The sequence below is a fragment of the Oratosquilla oratoria genome, chromosome 12 (genome assembly GCF_046742065.1).
Source record: "Oratosquilla oratoria isolate Oo_2021 chromosome 12, ASM4674206v1, whole genome shotgun sequence".
NCBI lineage: Eukaryota > Metazoa > Arthropoda > Malacostraca > Stomatopoda > Squillidae > Oratosquilla > Oratosquilla oratoria.
The window spans coordinates 33,364,139-33,385,210 of record NC_134788.1 but is presented as its reverse complement, the minus strand read 5'-3'; the positions used below and the strand labels follow the sequence as shown (position 1 = coordinate 33,385,210).

At 39.4% G+C, this 21,072-nt stretch overlaps 1 protein-coding gene across 1 annotated transcript in view; it reads right to left on the bottom strand.

Annotated features, from left to right (window-relative positions):
• LOC143030325 (uncharacterized) overlaps positions 1-19,268 on the bottom strand; it is a 29,543-nt gene extending 10,275 nt beyond the window's left edge. The window contains exons 1-4 of the mRNA XM_076193478.1: positions 17,676-19,268; positions 13,628-15,702; positions 12,749-12,838; positions 12,286-12,478 (exon numbers count right to left, since the gene is read on the bottom strand). Coding sequence (XP_076049593.1) covers positions 12,286-12,478; positions 12,749-12,838; positions 13,628-15,596 — 2,252 coding nt within the window. The 5' untranslated portion in view covers positions 15,597-15,702; positions 17,676-19,268. The remainder of the gene's footprint in view (positions 1-12,285; positions 12,479-12,748; positions 12,839-13,627; positions 15,703-17,675) is intronic.
• Positions 19,269-21,072: the final 1,804 nt, after the last annotated feature.

The window sequence follows — 21,072 nt, the reverse complement described above, 5'->3', positions numbered from 1 at the left end:
GCTTAAATAAGAAATAAAAGGAGGAGTACAAAAAGAAGCTGAGAGAGAAGTGGGAGGGAGTGGAGGAGGAATGGGGATGGTTCAAGGAGGGAGTCACAAGGTGTGTAAAGATGGTGTGTGGAACAAGAAGGATGGGAGGAAATAGAAGGAAGGGTAGTGAGTGGTGGGATGAGGAAGCAAAGAAGGTTGTAGAAGAGAAGCGAGCTTTCATAGATTGGTTACAAAATAGGATGAGGGAATCATATGAGAGGTACAAAGAAAAGAGAAGAGAAGTAAAGCATAACATAAAGGAGGCAAAGAGGAGAGATGAGAAATGGGGTAAGAGTATGAAAGAAATTTTTGAAAGTAATAAAAAGATGTTTTGAAAAGAAATTAAGAGAGGAAGGGGAGTAGAGAAGAAAAGGTAAAAGGTGCAGATGGAGAGATGATAATGGAAGAGAAGGCAATAAGAGGAAGATGGGCAGAGTATTTTAGGGAGTTGCTAAATGTGAAGGAGGATAGGGAGGGAAAGGTAGTTGCAGTGGGAAGTGCTAAGAAAATGAGAGTGATGAGTGAGGAAAATGGAGGAGAAATAAGGAAGGATGAAGTGAAGGCAGTTGTTAAGCTAGTGAAAGCAGGGATGCCATGCAGAATGTCTAAAAAAAGGAGGGACAGTGATGGACTGGCTGGTGAGGTTATTTAGTGTTTGCTGGAGAGAGGGTAGAGTGCCGGAGGACTGGAGGAGTGCCTGTATAGTTCCACTATACAAGGGGAAAGGGGATAAGTGTGAGTGTAGTAGTTTCAGAGGGATTAGCTTGTTAGTGTAGTTGGAAAGGCTTATGGGAGGATCTTGACTGAGAGCAGGTAAGGCACCTGGTCTGGATGGATCCCATGCAGAATGTCTGAAAAAAGGAGGTACAGTGATGGTGGACTGGCTGGTGAGGTTATTTAATGTTTGTTTAAAAGAGGGACAAGTGTGAGTGTAGTAGTTTCAGAGGGATTAGCTTGTTAAGTGTAGTTGGGAAGGCTTATGGGAGGGTCTTGATTGAGAGGATTAGGAGAGAAACAGAGGGAGTAATTGGTGAGGAACAGTGTGGGTTTAGGATAGGTAGAAGTTGCATAGATCAGATTTTTGTGGTAAGACAGATATGTGAGAAAGCTTTAGGAAAAGGTAAGGATGTGTTTTGGGCTTTTATGGATCTGGAGAAGGCTTATGACAGGGTAGAGGGGAAAGCACTGTGGAAGGCATTGCAGATATATGGGATAGGAGGAAAGCTTTTAGCTGTCAAGAGTTTTTACGAGAATAGTAGTATGTGTGTCAGGATTAGAAATAGAGAGAGCAAGTGGTTCAAGGTAAAGGTGGGACTTCATCAGGGATGTGTTATGTCATCCTGGCTGTTCAATTTATACATGGATGGGGTGGTGCAAGAGGTAAATGCAAGGGTGGTCAGTCAGGGATTGGAGATGGTTAAAGAAAATGGAGAAAAGTGGGAGGTAAGCTAGCTGTTGTTTGTGTATGACACTGTGCTTGTATCAGGATCAAAGGAGGGATTGAGGAAATTAGTGACAGAGTTTGGGAGAGTGTGTGAAAGAAGAAAGTTGAAGATAAATGTGGGTAAAAGTAAGGTGATGAGATGTACAAGGGGTGAAACTGGCAGCAGACTGGAAGTGAGTATTACAGGAGAGAGACTGGAGGAAGTGGATAGTTTTAGATACTTGGGTGCGAATGTGGCAGGAAAGGGAGAAGTGGGGGTGGAGGTAGAATATAGATTGAGAGAAGCAAGTAAATGCCTTGGTGGATTACAAAGTGTAATGAGTAATAGACATTTGGGAATGGATGCTAAGAGGAGACTGTATGAAGGAGTGATTGTACAACAGCATTGTATGGGGCAGAAATATGGAGCATAAGAGAGAAAGAGAGTAGTTTGAATGTGTTTCAAATGAGGTGTCTGAGAAGTGTAATATGGTTACTAGGCTGGATAGTGTGAGAAATGAGGTGAGGAGGAGAACAGGGGTGAAAAGGGAGTTGGGAGATAGGGTGGTTGAAAGAGTATTGGGATGGTTTGGACACATTGAAAGAATGAGTGAAGACTAGTAAAAGAGGTGTGGAAGACAGATATGGAAGGAATGAACATAAGGAGGCGACCTAGGATGAGATGGATGGATGGGGTAAAAGGGGCTTAGGGGAAGAGGGGAATGTCTATTGAGGAAGGATGGGAGAGGACAGAAGACAGGGGTAAATGGAGAATGGTTGTATATGGATGATGATGTGATGCATGAGGTGGAATGGGTGGGGGATGGGGAATGAGGGAGTGTGTGTGAGAAAAATTTGATGCAGCCCAAAGGGATTTCCATATCCTTTTCAGCATGAGGGGATGGAGAGGGGGGTCGCCGATTTAATGAAGTGGCTTTGCTGTGGATGTGCTGTGTCTTGTGACACAACTTCTGACCCAGGGCAGTGGACAAGATGCAGGAATGACCCATCATCCAGGAGGTGCCAAGATGAGAGGGAGGGAAGATTGTGGAGGGGAGTGGAGTGTGATAGGGATGGAATGGGTGGGAGTGGTTTATATGCCTTTGTTTTTTGGCTACCTCCCTTATAAGGGGGAAAAAACCCTTTGGTATATGTATGGTATATGTATGTACCATTGACCTTTGGAGATGTTCAAGTTTGGACATTCTTTGATTAAGGTGGATTCAACCTATTTTCTTCTAAAGCTGCAACTGGACTTGAACAAACCATCCGAGATGATTTGGTTCCATTATGTTGATGACATTTTCTCAGCATGGGATAATAGGTGGAGTGCGTTTGAGGTATTTTTGGACAAGTTGAACCAATTATCCCCTAACATCAAATTCAAAACAGAATGGGAAGGTCAACAAATCCCTTTCCTAGACATCTTAATTATGAAGGATTAATGAAGAATTATTTTTTACAGTTTATAGGAAACCCACCCATTCAGGTAGTCATTTCCACTTTTTCAGGAACCATCCCGACAAAGTCAAGAAGAGTGTTGCCTCTGGCCTTTTTCTGAGAGCTTTTAGGATTTGTAGTCCTAGATTCTTGGACCGGGAGATTGACCTCATCAAAAGGCAACTTATGAAGTTGGCATTCCTGTCCTGGTTCCTGGATCAAGCCCTCAACAAGGCTAGAGCCAGCCACCATAAAAATTCAGTTCCTAACATAAAATTCTCTTTCAACGATGTTTTAAAAATCCCTTATTACAACTCCATCAGTCTTTCTTTCAAATTAATTCCTAACAAGCATCTCACAGTTGTCTACCATTACTCTAACACTGAACATAAACAAATTGTTAATATTAATCAAAGGTTAAGGGCAACTGAGGCCCCAGGAGTGTATAGCCTTCCTTGTAAATATTGTGATTTAGTGTACCTTGGTCAGACCACCAGGGATCTTAATACCAGGATAACAGAGCACAAATGATCCATTAGGTATGCTCAGAAAAATTCTGCTGTGTTCTACCATATCAGTACCAAAAATCACAGTCTTAACTGGGACAAGGCCAAAACTTTTTTCAAGTCCAACTACATGTTTAGAGGAAAAATTGTTGAATCCGCCTTAATCAAAGAATGTCTGAACTTGAACATCTCCAAAGGTTAATGGTCCCCGGACATAATCTCATGGCTAGTTGTGAGCCGTTTGGTTAAAAATTTTCACCCTCCTCACCCTGCTCCCTCACCAATCTTGACCCAGCTTCCCTTCTGACCTCACACCTCCACCCACACATCCCCTCCCTTCTGACTCCGCTCTGCACGATGAATTGTCATGTTTTTAGCTCTGCATGTTCCCCTTCTACTCATATCTCAATTGTATGTAACAATTGTATGTATTATGTAACAATTATGTATCTCAATTATATTTATCCAAATTCTTGTAACCTGTACTTTCCTGAAGAATGTTATAGCTTTTAGCCAAAATATAGAGGTTATACTTTCTTCTAAGTTTCCTTTAATTCCGACTGTGGGTTCTTCATGATTATAATTTACAAATGTGCTACTACATTTTGTCCAAGTGATGTAAATATATAGATATATATATATATATATATATATATATATATGTATATATATATATATAGAGTATATAATGTATATATATATAAACAGCATATATATATATATATATATATATATATATATATATATAACTATATATAATTTGTTTTATAAAGGATCATGTCAAGTTTAGCAACCATAATCACCACAGGGTTCACTATTCTTTACAAGAAGATTATTAGGTTCATTATTCTTTAATTATAACTGGGTTCACTGTTCTTAACATAAACCCTTCAGTACTTCAGTACACAAACATTTCATTAACTAATTAAATTTCAAAGGTTCTGTTCACTAGTTAACATTAATGAATCCTCACTGGTTTAGTAGTTTTCATATACTTATTTAAATTTTTGTATTCAAATATCCAGGAAGACTCAAGGTTAGGTTAGGTATACAATTGACAGGTTATCAGGGTTCTGTAATGCAATCGCCATGCAGTATCCTTTCAATAACTATTTTTAACAGATTGTTTTTTATGGAAATTGGACATTATGTTACCATATTATTTTCATTGTTTATTCATTAATATAAATTAGCATATAATTTTTTTACATTTCATCAAAGGTTTGCTTTTCTTTACATGAAGACATTTGAGTTGGCCAAGCTTTACATGAGGATCGGTTGGCTGTTCTTGACATGGAAATCATTGGGTTCACTTTTCTTAACAAGGATATGTTAGTTTTGCTAATCTTGACATAATTATATATATGTATTGTTCATCAAATCTAGAATTTCCCTATTGCTAGGTTAGGTTTGACTCAACCCACCCCAACCCCATTCTATCGACAACAAGCACTGCACCTGGTGGGAGTATATTCATGAGTTGTGATTATTCAGAAACCATCATTCCAATCTAATTATACTTAATTTATTATGAAAAGACATCACAATTTTTTTTTTTTGAGTTACATTATAGTGAATTATGCCATTTCTGCAATTTTCCAATGTAAATTACTTATTAATATCTTGTGAGGCAATCATTCCTCTTACGAGATGGGGCTTTCAATAAATGCATTTGAGTATTCCAGTCCCAAACGGCAATAGTTCTGTAACTCACAACCTTCACATTAAAAATGAGCTTACCAAGAAAAAAAACTCAGAAACCTGTTCATTAATTTGTGGCTTTTTATCTATGGTCATTGCATGACTTGCATGGGAGAATATAAACATTAAATATGCATTTTGACAAGACTTCATTCGGCCTACCAAATTGTTATTGCCTAAATGCAATCAGAACTAACATCACCCAGGGAACATAGTCATGAACAGCTGAGGAAGATAACCTCTACCACATATTAAATACATGTACAAGATTGACGACCGTTCATAATAACATTTGCTTATTACCTGCATCACTTTAGTGCTTCCAAATTCTATGCCACTTCTAGATCTCACAGACAGACACAGATGTCCCAGGAATCTCAAAGATTCTATAATTCTGTACTATGTGACTCCTCACACTATAAAGTAGTTATTTGTTTTCAATTATTACTTAATGGACTTGTGGTTTGACTAAAAAATGTACTTAAAGGAAATAGGACCCTTATGATCTTATTGGGCTTCTTAGTTATCTCCAGTATTATAATTATTTTGTTTACTTGTGACTCATTCTATATTTTTATATCTGTTGTTTAATGAGCTTATCGAGGTTATTTGGCTTGAACTGCTGGTACAATAATTCTATACAGAAAAAATCTAAACCTATAATGACTGCACAGTGAATTGAGAGATTATCGGATTTTCGTCCCGTAGCAGCCCACTAGGATGAATGTAATCAAACAGGGTGCATGCTGTAAGCACAAGGTGATTTATGCAGTATACATCACCTTGTGTATTTTTTTTTCTACAGAGGATTACAAAAAGAGATCATACAGACAGGATACCCTTTGGTTCATAACTTGGTTGGATGCGGGAAAAACTATAATAAATAAAGAGATAAATAAGTACATAAATGAATCAAACAAATGAATAGGCAATGACAAAAAATAATTTGTATTAATTAGTAAATCATAAAGAATACATAACTAAATAAATAACGATAAACAAATAAAATTAAATTAAATAAAAGGCAGGCAATACAGAGTATTGCTGAGGTGCTTATCTAAATTAATTTTAAAAATTGGAACTGTAGCCTCCTATATGGCACTGCCACTGCAGTTAGTTTATTCCATTCATTTTCTACACTGTTGGCGAAGTTGTTTCTACCCACAATTCGTCACTTTTGATGCTGTCAATTCCCTTTGAAATTTTAAAGACCTGTATTAAATCACCACCGAAATAAATACGTCTTGTAGAGAAAATGTACCAATATCAAATAATTCCGACAGCTGTCCCCGGACTCGAACCGAGACTCGCTCGGTGGTAGGCTGTCGCTCTCCCGACTATGCTACCGAGACTGTCAGATTCTTCAACCTCGGGGTTAATCTAACTCCCGCAGGATTTGAGTCGACTGCTAACTGCCGTCCTAATCTCGATTTCACGGAGAACCAAGCCCACATGTAGGTACTGGTGAAGCTGGTACATATCCTTGATAGACTTTCGTCGTTGTAATACCTGAATAGAATCACCAATGACGACGATGTCAATCAAATAATTCCGACAGTTGTCCCCGGACTCGAACCGAGACTTGCGCGGTGACAGGCCGTCGCTTTCCCGACCATGCTACCGAGACTATAAGATTCTCTAACCCCGGGGTTCGAGTCCGGGGACAACTGTCGGAATTGTTTGATTGACATCATCAGCGATTCTATTCAGGTATATTAATATGTTTTAGTCGATTTTCGTATGACTTGTTTCAGAAATTTGGAAGTAGTTTTGTGCATTTTCGTTGTACATTTTTTTTTTTTTTTTTTTTAATCTGTCAATGTTTGTAATGGGATTCGCTGACCATACGCAAACCGCATGTTCCAAATGTGGACGAATTAACAATTTATATAGCTTGTACAGTAAATGACAGATGGATTTTAAAATCAAAAGATCATGCAATCAGTCTTTGAATCTTATTTGCCTTCTCTGAGGCGGAAATACATTACATAAATGATTTGAGATCATCACAGATAATTAAGCCGAGATCCCTTTTTACTATCCACTTTTGTTAACGAATTCCCAAATAAATTGTAATTGTGCTTACTGTTATTTTTACCTATAAAATTTGTTGAAGTGATCATTTGCCACTCCGAACAGTTGTCTAATATCAGCAAGTTTGGAGACAATGGACTACCTAGAAAAGATCACCCTCTCGTGTGGGATCGGTAGTTGTAGGGGAAGAGATGTCCGTATGAAAATGAAAATATATTTGTGTATGAAAGAAGGATATTTATTTCGTGAAATCGTAGCTCAGGCAGGGTGGGTGTCTTGATATGGTACAGACAAGGCAGGGAAATGAAACTCACAGTATCACTAACACTAACACTAACTGGTTAATATGCTTGGAGGTCACGGACGAGGTCTCGTTGGGCGAGGGTCCGGAGTGAAGGCCTCATCAAGCATCTACGTAGCTGTGGGCGATCGAAGGGACACAGGAGGGAATGAGGCGATTTGCTGGAGAGAACTGGTCCCGAGGCGGCGTCTTGCTGGAGAGAACTGCTGCTTGGAGCTGAGACCGGGAGAGAAGTCGGGAGAGAACTAGCAGACTAGCTAGTGGACTAGCTAGGTAAGACCACCCGCTCGCTCGGGATTGGTTTTTGTGGGAGGGGAAAAATGTAAGAAAATTAAAAGATAGCGGTGCATAATAGAGGGGTTCTGCCACCGGGCGATTAGATATATTTATTTCGTGGTGTCGTGGCTTTGGAGGTATGGGGGGCAGGAGACTTGGGATTGGAGACTGGGATTAATGTGTGTAACCGTTAGGTTACGTAGGAATTTTTATTCATCTTATCCTCATCTAACAAAGTTAGAAAACGAGTAGGAGGCTTAGTCTTAGGAAAATACAGAGAAATTGGAAATAATTTAAGAGGTAGGTAAACTGAAATGAGATGTAGTAGGAGAGAAAGTTAGAAATGAAACTAATTTCATACATACATATACCAAGGCTTTTTCCCCCTTACAAGGGAGGTAGCCAAAAAGGAAAAGGCATAAAATCATTCCCACCCATTCCATCCCTGAATACACGCCACACCCCTCCACCCTCCCTCTTATCTCAGCTTTCAGTAGAAGATTTTTTTTATGTAGTTCTTTGTGCATGTAGTTATATTATTTTTGTTTACGATATGGTTGTGTGTGTATTCTAGACATGGAGGGTTGCTGCCTCTAACGTGTGTGCTTACAGCCTGACAATTAATAGGCTATATACATTATTATTATTGTTATTATTATTATCATTATTATCATCATTATCATTATCATTATTGTTGTTATTATTAATCAATTATTATTATTATTATTATTATTGTTGTTGTTGTTATCATAATTATCATCATCATCACTATCGCCATTATTGTTGTTATCACCAGTCAAAGCTGGTGAAGGGATACATTACTGATAAGCGCGGCTATACGCGACTTATCGTGTACATCGCACGTGGGAGAGGCGCAGCTGACAGATAGTCTGTACGGTGTGGTCTAGGTGTGATGTGTTCTATTAGGTGTTTGTGCCTGGCGTGCAGTCTTTCTAGGTGTCTCATGTGAAGTTTGTGTTTGTGTTGGTTGAGTGGACGGATGTTGGAAACTCGGTGTAGGGACACAGCGGTTCTGAAGTCGCTCCATCGCGAACCCGTGATGAACTTGACAGCGGCATTCTGAACCCTCTGATGGCCGTAGTTGTTAGTGGGACATGTCAGCTGGCTCAGTCCCGGGGACTGGCACAGAATCGGTCTAACAAGGGCTAGGTACAATCGACGTTTGGTGGACAGTGTTGCAGTTTTGAAGCGTCTTAGCCTTCCCAGCACTGCCCTAGCCTTCGCTCCCTGTTTGCGGAAGTGTGGGGTCCAGGTAGGGCCACTGTCCAATGTGCTACCCAGCACACAGGTATGGTCTTTCACTGGGACGTTTGTGTTCTTTATTTTAAGAGGAGTGTTCGTGATTGTTCTGTTGGTTTGCTTGCAGCAGAAGTATACAGCTTTGCATTTCGACGAGCTGGTCTTAATGCGCCACTGCTGCTCCCACGCGTGTGCCCCGTCTAGTATGTTTTGCATTACGTGTAACGCTCCCTGCAGCGTCTTGTGTGTGCTGTGTTTAGTGTCGTCCGCATACGAAAGAGTTAGAGCTCGGCTGCGTGGATAAGCTGGCTCTGGCAGGTCATTCGTAAATTGATTGTACAGAGTGGGGCCAAGGACTGACCCTTGCGGTACTCCAGCCTTCGGCACAAAAGATTGAAACAGACAGTCCCGCCTTTTTATTCTTATTACCCTGTCGTTCAGGTAGTTGCAGAGCAACCTTGTGAACGTCAGGGCAAAGTCGAAATTGTGGTACAATTTGTACTTAAGGCCTTCATGCCAGACAATATCGAATGCCTTCTCCACGTCCTTACAAACCAAAATGGCCTTACCAGGGCGACCGTCTGGCGGTCTTTGAACCCAGTGAGTGATCATGGAAATGACGTCGTCTGCACCGTGCCCCGGTCGAAGACCAAACTGGCAATCCCTCAGCACCATATATGTGTGTGTGTGTGTGTGTGTGTAAATAAGCTCCACTGCAAGGACTCAAATCTTTGCCTTAGCAACTGCTTATTATGAAGCAAAGATGATAGCTTTAAACCAACAAGGCCATACAAAAAGACTGACCTGGACTACGACCTGGTAGCTTCCCGAGGGCACTAGGCTTAGCTCAGTCTCTATTCTAATTTCACAGTCTTTATTATGGCGAGCCATCCGATAAGTTGCGTGTCCTTGTGACAAATGGAAATAAGCTCCACCCCAAGGACTCAAACCTTTGCCTTAGCGACTGCTTATCATGAAGCAAGGCCATACAAAAGGAATGACCTGGACTACGACTTGGTAGCTCCCCGACAGAACTAGGCTTAGCTTAGTCTATATTCTAATTTCACTGTCCTTTTTTTTGTATGCAAGTCATAATGACACACAACTTGTATATACACACACACACACATACATATGTATATATATATATATGTGTAATGTATATATATATATATATATATATATATATATATATATATATATATATATATATATATACATAATAAGCAATCACTAAGGCTAAGGTTCAAGTCCATGTGGTGGAGCTTATTTCCATTTGTCACAATGACACGCACACAGATAAATATGTATGTGTGTGTGTGTATATATATATATATATATATATGTATGTATGTATGTATACATATACACACACACACACATATATATATATACATATATTTACATATATTTATATATACATATTTATATATATATTTGTACATATATATATATATACATGTATACACATACACACACACATATATCTATATATATTATATATATACATGTATACACATACACACACACATATATATATATATATATACATATGTTTCTGTCTAATACATCTAGTTGAATATCCTGCAGTCATAAACATTCTGCATGAAAATTTTTGCATTTACATATATGCTAAGATACTATGTATTACAAGGGAAGATCCCAAAATATAAGAAATAGGATAGGGGGCTGATCTATAGGTGTTGGAGGCTTAGTCATAAAGATGTGGAAATCCAAAATATTAACAGGGTTGGTTTTGTTGGTACCTTCCTTAACCATTTTTATCATTGGCAGCTACACATTACACCATAGTTTTTTTTTTTTTAATTCTCACAGCTACTTAATAGATTCAATGTTTGGCTAGGTTCAAGATCTTAGCCTGACACTGTATCAGTTATTGAATATACTTCCATCAAACTCCTCTACAAAGAATTAAAATGAAAATAGTTAATGTGGTTGATAAGATGAAAATCTAAGTACTGGGGACCATTCAGTGAGTGTTGTAATACTATCCCACTGACACAAACATTCTCATGACCAGTTCAGGTAACCAGGTGGAAATGATTGGTCTCCACCAAATGACCGTGTATACACAAAATTTAAACTGTTATCATCTGTCCCAAAATTATCTCATACTGAACTTCACGAAAACAGCAAATTCAACACAATATGAGGAGACATAACAACATGACCTGGCAAGGAGGCTCTGTCTCAGGAGTTACAAGAGAAGAACAAGCACATACAAAATTATTGCTTGACACCACATACACACTCTTCCCAACATAGATGAAGTGGTAAAGAAAATACTAGTTACACTGATAAGACCAAAATTGGAATACACAGTGTCACTATGGACACCTAGTTAAAGAAAAAAAAAATACACAAACTAGAAAGAATTCAAAGAGCAATGACAAAGATGGCACCAACACTGCAATTTGACATACGAACAAAGGTTGGATAAACTAAACCTACCAACCCTGGAATAAAGAAGAGAAAGAGGTGATTTGCTAACCATTTACAGAATTATGAAAGGGATGGAAATTCTTGATAGGGAAGACCTTCTAAAATGAGACAGAAGAAATACAAGAGGACACGAGTAGAAACTTAAGAAAGACAGTTACAGAAGAGATCTGAAAAACAATAGCTTTCCACATATAGTGATAGATATCTGGAACAAACTGAATGAGGAAACAGTGAGTGCTAAAACTATACATGACTTTAAGAAAAAACTGGATGCAGAAAGATACAATAGCAGATCACTACAAGCACAGCTATTTTCCTGCAAAATGCAACTAGGTAGATACAAATAACAACAAAACAAAACCATTGAGCAAACAAAATGAACAATCCATGACTCTTGGAAAGGCTTCATTGAAATCTGAAAGTTGTGTCTTAAAGGATAAAATAAACAATGCTGAATGTATTACCATGCATATATTTACAGTAACACAAATTGCAAATAACAATGGTACATACTCCACCATTACAGAATGTTATGTCATGTAGATATTTATACATCATTTATGCCATTCTCTAATATTTTTCACTGTTACTCATTGTTACATGAACACTTGTACTCTTAACAGAACACTCAAGAACATTTTATTATGAACAACCACAAATGCAATTACAATATAGGTCAATCAAACATGGTCACTCAAATAACTGCACAACTGAAGGTAAACCAACTAACATTTAACACTAAGAGTATGTGTGTGTGATGACATATCTATCAAACAGGTCTATAACAGTGGATCAATAATTAATAGCTGAATATACCATCATAGAGAAAATACAAAACTCACTCAAGTCACACTGGAGAGGCCTCTAACCAACATAAATCATCACACAGGTTACACTTGAAAGGCTTCTCTCCAGTGTTGGTCATCATGTGTCTTTTTCGATTACTCTTTAGTGACAAAGCTGCATTACACAGGTCATATTGTAAAAGCTTCTCTCCATTGTGGGTCATTAGGTGTTGTTTGAGTGCACGCTTTACTGAGAAAGCTGCATCACACAGGTCACAATTGAAGGGCCTCTCTCCAGTGTGGGTCGTCATGTGATATTAGATATGCCCCTTTCCTGAGAAAGTTGCATCACATAGGTCACAGTGGAAAGGTTTTTCTCCAGTGTGAGTCATCATGTGATATTTGGGGTCACTTTCTCACCAGAAATGTGCATTATGTGGGTCACACAGGAAAGGCTTCTCTCCAGTATGGGTCATCATGTGATCTTTGAAATGACTCTTTTATGGAACAACTCCATCACATAGGTTACACTTGGATGACTCATGATAAAACTGCACCACAAAGTTCACACTCAAAAGGCTTCCCCCAGTGATTTTCAGGTAGCCCATTTGTGAAAAAGCTGCATCGCACATGTCACAATGGAATGTGTACCTCTCTAGTGTGGGTCATCCTGTGTCTTTTGAGATTATGCTTTACTAATAAGGCTGCATTGCACAGGTCATACTGGAAAGCCTTCTCTCCAGTTTAGGTCATCATATTATTTTTGATAGAACTCTTTGGCAAGAAAGCTACATCACACAGGTCATACTATTTTTTTTTCCCAGTGTGAGCTATCACATGTTGTTTGACATTACCTTTTAATGAGACACCTGGATCACACAGGTCAAACCTGAAAAGGCTTCTCCCCAGTGTGGGTCATCATGTATTTTCTAAAAGCATTCTTCACTGAGAAAGCTGCATCACACTGGTTACACTTGAAAGGCTTCTCTCCAGTGTGGGTCATCATGTGATCTTTGAGAGGACTCTTTACTGAAAAAGCTGCATCACACAGGTCACACTTGAAAGGCTTTTCTCCAGTGTGGATCATCATGTGCCTTTCAAAAGGACTCTTTCCTGAGAAAGCTGCATCACACAGGTCACACTGAAAAGGCTTCTCTCCAGTGTGGACTATTGCGTGGTATTTAAGATGACCCTTTTATGAGAAAGCTGCATCACACAGGTCACACTTGAAAGGTTTCTCTCCAGTGTGGGTCATCATGTGATGCTTAAGAGAACCCTTTCTTGAGAAAAGCTGCATCACACAGGTTACATTTAAAAGACTTCTCGCCAGTGTGTGTCATTGATTTTTGAGAAAATTCTTTCCCAAGAAAGCTGCACCACACAGGTCCCATTTAGAAAGGTTTCTCTCAAGTGTGGGTCATTATGTGATCTTTAAGATGACCCTTTTGTGAGAAAGCTGCATCACACAGGTCACATTCAAAAGGCTTTTCCCCAGTGTGGGTCACCATGTGTCTTTTGTGATGACCTTTTCTTGAGAAAGCTGCATCACACAGGTCACATTCGAAAGGTTTCTCCCCAGTGTGGGCCAGTGCATGATCTTTAAGATGACCCTTTCGTGAGAAAGCTGCATCACACAGGTCACACTTGAAAGGCTTCTCTCCAGTGTGGATCCTCATGTGATATTTGAGAGAATCCTTACCTGAGAAAGCTGCATCACACAGGCCACACTCAAATGGCTTTTCTCCAGTGTGGGTCATCATGTGTCTTTTGAGATGACTCTTTCCTGAGAAAGCTGCATCACACAGCTCACATTGGAGAGGTTTCTCTCCAGCGTGGGTCATCGCGTGATATTTAAGATTACTCTTTTGTGAAAAAGCTGCATCACACATGTCACACTTGAATGGCTTTTCTCCAGTGTGGGTCATCATGTGTCTTTTGAGATGACTCCTTCCTGAGAAAGCTGCACCACACAGATCACACTGGAAAGGCTTCTCTCCAGTGTGGGCCATTGTGTGATATCTAAGATGACCCTTTTGTGAGAAAGCTGCATCACACAGGTCACACTTGAAAGGCTTCTCTCCAGTGTGGGTCATCATGTGATGCTTAAGAGAATCCTTTCTAGAGAAAGCAGTTGCATCACACAGGTTACACTTGAAAGGCTTCTCGCCAGTGTGTGTCATTGTGTGATTTTTGAGAGAACTCTTTCCTGAGAAAGCTGCTTCACACATGTCACATTGGAAAGGTTTCTCTCCAGTGTGGGTCATCATGTGATCTTTGAGACGGTTCTTTCGTGGGAAAGCTGCATTGCACATGACACACTGGAAAGGCTTCTCTCTAGTGTGAGTCATCATGTGATATTTGAGAGAATCCTTTCGAGAGAAAGCTGCATCACACAGGTCACACTGGAAAGGCTTCTCTCCTGTGTGGTTCATCATGTGATATCTGAGAGAACCCTTTCGCGAGAAAGCTACATCACATAGGTTACACTGGAAAGGCTTCTCACCAGTGTGGGTCATCACATGTTGTTTTACAGCATCCTTTCCTGTGAAAGCTGCATCATACAGGTCACATTGGAAAGGTTTCTCTCCAATGTGTGTCATCATGTGTTTGACAGCATCCTTTCCTGTGAAAGGTGCATCATACAGGTCACACTGGAAAGGTTTATCTCCATTGTGGGTCATCATGTGATATTTGAGACAATTCTTTCCTGAGAAAGCTGTATCACACAGGTCACACTTGAAAGGCTTCTCTCCAGAGTGGGTCATCATGTGATATTTGAGAAAATTCTTTCCTGAGAAAGTTGCATCACACAGGTCACACTTGAAAGGCTTCTCTCCAGTGTGGGTCATCATGTGATATCTGAGAGAACTCTTTCCTGAGAAAGCTGCATCACATAGGTCACACTTGAAAGGTTTACCACCAGTGTGGGTAATTATGTGATATTTGAGAGAACCCTTACGCGAGAAAGCTGCATCACATAGGTCACACTTGAAAGGTTTACCACCAGTGTGGGTAATTATGTGATATTTGAGAGAACCCTTACGCGAGAAAGCTGCATTACACAGGTCACACTGGAAAGGTTTCTCGCCAGTGTGGGTCATCACGTGTCGGTTCAGAGAATTCTTTCTTGAGAAAGCTGCATCACAAAGGTCACAATGGAAAGGCTTCTCTCCAGTGTGGGTCATTACATGTTGTTTGACTGCACTCTTTCTTGAGAAAGTTGCATCACACAGGTCACACTTGATAGGCTTCTCTCCAGTGTGGGTCATCATGTGCTGTTTGAGAGCACTCTTTCCTGAGAAAGTTGCATCACACAGGTCACATTGGAAAGACTTCTCTCCACTGTGGGCCATTGCATGATATTTAAAATGACTCATGAAATAGTTGTGCCACAGATACCACACCAGTTTCTCTTCATTATATGACTAATATACGGAATATTTGGACACCTTTTCCAAGGAAATGTTGATATTTACCCTTGATCTGAAAGAAAATGTATAACAAATTTGACATTAATTTTTTTGACAACATGTAATAGAATTAAGACAAGTGTATACATACACAGTGGGCATTAATCAAAATGCTGTAGAAGGAAACAAACAACTTGTATCAAAGAAGAACCATAAAAGAAGAAGAAATCAATGGAAGATTAAGCAAATACTAAAAAATATAATGGTTGCACAGAGAGGACTGGGAAAATAAATATCAATAAAGAAATAATTGGTGTAAACACTGCAGAAGGATAGAGGACATAAACAAAAGACGTAGGTGTATAACGTAGGACACAATATCATAACTGGAAATGAGATTCTTTGTCAAATTTTGCATAGGTCTACTATATGCAGGCACCAATCAAGAAAGTCATTTATCAACATTTGAGTCTTCAGAGAATCTGATAATGATTTCTACAGCAAATCACTTGTTCTCCATTTATCAGTGATTACATTCTCCCCTAACCTCAGGGCTGGCAAGAAAACAAGTAACATTATTCCACACAAATACCACCTGAAACATATGAATAAAATTACAAAATGTTTATTTTTCTCATCCTTGAGTAAGAAGTAAATTACTTGAACCTACTGTACATACACCGAGGTTAGGTTAGATTCACTCCTTCCTTCCATCAATTTCCAACATAAGGTGTACGTTGGGTGTACCTTGCTGAATTATAGTTTCTCATTGAAAACAGCTACTTCTAATGAGTTATTTGCATGAATATTTGTGTCCTATAGCAATCTTATTCATGAATGTAAGATTAAAAATTTTAGGTGATTGGTAAGTGAAAATTAGGGAAATAAACCACAGGAATGAATGAATAAATATTACAGAGAGAAGCCACAAAAATCATAATAAATAAACATTACAAGGAGAAAGAAGCCAAAAAAAAAAAAAAAATCATAAATAAAAATAACTGGAATATGATGAATCACAATAGCACAGATGACTGGACATAAAAAAAAATTCCAGAGGTCTACATAATCCAATGATCATGGATGTCAGAAATAAATGTATGATTCTTGCAAATTCTTTATTGGTTTCCATGTGTCAGAGAACACTTCACTACAAATGGCATGCCAATAAGTGAATTTTGGCAGAAATAGCACCAGAAGCCCATATATAAGACTATAAAATGATGGCTATCATCTGAAAGAAATATATATATATATATATATATATATATATTAGTCCATTGAACCTAGCATTTCCCTACCTATAGCTAGGTTAGGTTAGATTCAATTCACCCTACCCCCATTGTATCAACTACAAAAAGCATGGTGCATGGTGGGAGTAGTTTCACGAGTTGTGATTATTCAGAAACAGTCACTCAAAATTAATTCTTATAAATCTATTGTGAAATTTAGTTCATGCCTGTGGCAATCATATTCTTAAATCATGAAGACATCATAAACCTATTATTTAGGGTTAGGTTATGGTGAGTGATGCTGCTTCTGGAACCTTCCTATATGAAGTAAATTACTAATATTGTGAGGCAATCATTGCTCTTATGGGATGGGGGTTTCAGTTAATGTATATGAGTATTCCAGTCCCAAATAGTGTATGACACTCCTGTAACTCGCATCCTTCACATTAAAAAAAAGCTTACAGAGAATGAAGTATAATAAACATGTTAATAAATTTCTGGCTTTTTATCTATGTTCGTTGCATGACATGCATTTGAGAATATAAATAATAAATAAGCGTTTTGGCAAGACTTCTTTCCGCCTACCAAATTGGCAGTGCCCAAAATCCCCAAATGCAATGGGAACTAATATCAAACAAGGGAACATGGTCATGTACACTATTGACGAGTGCTCATAATAACATCTTACTTATTACCTGCATGACTGTTGTGCTTTTAAATTCTATGCCACTTGTGGGTCTCACAGGTGTCACAGTAATCTTAAAGATTCTTTCTGGTCTGTACTATATGACTGCTCATACTATAAAGCACTTACTTGTATTTAATTATTACGAAGTAGACTTGTGGTGTGAATGTATTGAAACGAACACCCCGGGCTCCTTCGAACGGCTCCGGACAGTGTCGTTCAAATACAACCTCTAGGATTCGCCAAGCCCAGTGGCAACGACAAAGATGGTATGAGTGAACAAAAACACACGGGCTTCCTTGGTCACTTATATTAATGCAGGGCAAACAAATTGGGTATTCATCTATACAATTAAAATATACACATTCACGTAAATATAAAAAGCACAATTCGACTGTTCTAGTTCGTATGCAGGTAACGTAACAAAAGATTATCAATAGTGGGCAAAGGGCCGACTTGAGGCGATGTCATTGACAGTCCAACGACACAGTTCGGTTAAGCTACAAGCACAATCTGACTGTCCCACTGCATTTTGGTCACGACATCGCCTCTTCTCCACCTCCTCCTCCTTGTCTGCCTGCCTACCTCTGCTAATCGTAAACTACCCGAACTATGTTGTTTACGAGAAGCACTTTACGTGTTCGTAACAGTGTATTTTACTCGATGCATATAACGATACTCGAGGAGCTTGAACTTGACTCAGTGTTGAATTATGTTGAATGAGCACAGCTAAGATGGTATTATGGGCATGTAAAAAGGATGGAACCAGAAAGATACCCTCGAAGGTATAACGAATGGAGACCAACTGGAAAAAAGACCTGTAGGAAGACCGCGAATGAAGTGGAGAACAAACCTAGAGAGGGCCATCGAGAAGAGAGGAGGTACCATCATGGAAAAAGTTGAGAGAACAAACACATACGAAGACAGAACCCAATGGAAAAGATTTCTCTGGCGCAATAACTGGCAGACCGTAGCAGTCTAACAGGAGGAGGGTGAGCAGGTGAGCATATAAGCCATTATCAGGTTTCTTTGAGTTATCCCTGGTATATCATTATATGCTTATCTGTGATCATCTGTGATTCATTTCTAAAGGTTATTTAACTAGAATTTCTTTTAAAGTGGTTGTGCAGTGAAAAATAAGATATAGACATATAAACAGTGCACAGTGAATTGAGAGATTAGGTAACTAATTTCTTAAATTGGATTTTCTTACTAACGAAGACGAATTGGCGGCCCACAATGAAGATTGTAAACAAGCAGGAAACCCGCCGACCAAACCCAAACAATGACGGTTTTTGTTCAAATGTACAATTCTATATAAAAAATTAGCATGTGATTGCATTATTTTACCTATTTTCTTTAAAATGTGTGATTTCCATGTAATTTGATAAAAGAGAAGTTTTATCCTCTTCAAAATTACCGACCACAGCTACGAATACCGTCTGACTCACTAATAACCGACCAACGCCGACCAAACCAGAACAGGGACGGTTTTTGCTCAAATGCACAATTTTACATTAAGAATTAGCATATGGTTGCAATATTTGACCTATTTCTTTTAATATTTGTGATTTTCGTGTAATTTGACCAAAGAAAAGTTACGTTTTTATCCTCTGCAAAATTACTGACCACAGCTACATTTCGTCCAGCCCGCCATCCATGATCACAGGTGGTATGGATCAAATTTTTAAAAGTTCGATATGCCCTATTCCGCTTGCAAAGTGCTTTTCTGCAGCCTGATGTCCACCAAGGAACTCTATACTTGTGAAATACCGAGGTTTTTGGTATATGCTTAATAGCTGAATTCAAAATAGAGTTGGATAAATTTAATATTTTGTCATCCATATTATCCCCTGTGATGTTGACATTGGTGGTTGTGCGATACATTTCCCAGTTGGCTTTTTTGATGTTGAATTTGGGACAGGGAGGGGGTGGGTTGTCTCCGTAGGCTGGAGGAGTCGTAGCGTGGTCACCCCCTATTTTTAGTATTACTGGGAAATGATCGCTGAGCATGGTGTCGTCATGCGTGTGCCATTGTGTGATGTCTGACAACGCAGGAGATGATATGGATAAATCTATACATGAAAATGAACCCCTAGTATTGTCTACTCGAGTGGGACTGCCATTGTTTAGGAGGACCAGGTTGTTAGTGTTGAGCACTTCTTCCATCTGCTCCCCTCGTGGAGAGGTTTTGTTGCTACCCCACATGCGATGGTGGGAGTTGAAATCTCCCACTATCAGTTTGTGGTGGGGTAGTTGTTCTATCAACCCGTTTAGTTCCTCTAGTGGAAAACGAGGGTCGGGAGGTAGGCAAAGGGAGCAGATGGTTACGAGTTTGTTGTGCAGTTTAGTTTTTATAGCGACTGCTTCCAAGGTGGTGGCCAGTGGTAGTTCCACTTGGGGAAGGCAGTCGCTGACTGCAACTGCGACCCCCCCTCCAGGCGCCAACTTGTCCTTCCTATAGGTGGTGTAGTTCTTCAGTTTGAACTAAACACTGGGGTTAAGCTGAGTCTCTTGTAGACAAATAACTGAGGGGTTGTTGAGTGAGTTAAAAATTATTAAGTCATTTAATTTACTTCTAACACCTCGGCAATTCCACTGGATTATTATTATTATTTTTTTTTTTTATTATTATTATTTTTTTTTTTTATCTGCTTCGGTTTCTTCCTTTCTTGGCCTTAGTGGGAGAGGTGTGTTTAGCCCCGGATGAACGGTCTGGGCTGGTAATAGGACTTAAAAGTTGTTTTTGGGAAACGGAGATCTCCATATTGACATCCTCTTCAGTACGTGTGGGCACACGTTTGGAAGGCTCTGGGATGGTCGGGGAAGGAAGGTGCGAGTGAGTTTGCCTGTTACTTTGGCGGTGTTCTTTGTCCTTGGAGTGCTTGCTCTCCGTTTGCGTTTCAATGGTTCTGTACGTTTTTTTGATAGCCGAAGCATAGGAAGTTGCTCCGGAAGTACTAGTTGGGGTAACTAGTCTTTCCATCACACGCTTCCTTGCTTCGTAAAAGGATATGCCACAAGTTGCTTTCTCTGTACAGATTTCTTTTTCTAATTTGAAAGTGGGACAGTCTCGGGAGGTGGATGCATGGTTATTACTGGAGGGGCAGTTAACACATTGAAACACATTTGCAGAGCAAGCATCCATAGGATGTTCGCCTGCGCATTTACCGCATACGACTGTTTGTTTGCTGCAGAATTTGGCTAGGTGACCATATTTGAAACATTTGTTGCAGCGCAAAGGATTGGGGACATATGGTCGTGTTGGGACATGGATGTATCCAATTTTAACGTGGTCAGGGAGGGTTGTCGAGTTGAAAGTGAGGATTATTAGTGGCGTGTTCACTCGCATGTTCCTTTCTCGGTCCAATCGCGTTATAAATTTGACATCTAATATTCCTTCAGATTTCATTTCTTCGAGGATGTCACATTCTTCCATGGTCATCAAATCTCTGCAGTGGATTACTCCTCTGCAGGAGTTGAGTGACCTAGGGAGGGATGCAACAACATCGAAGGAATGGAATTT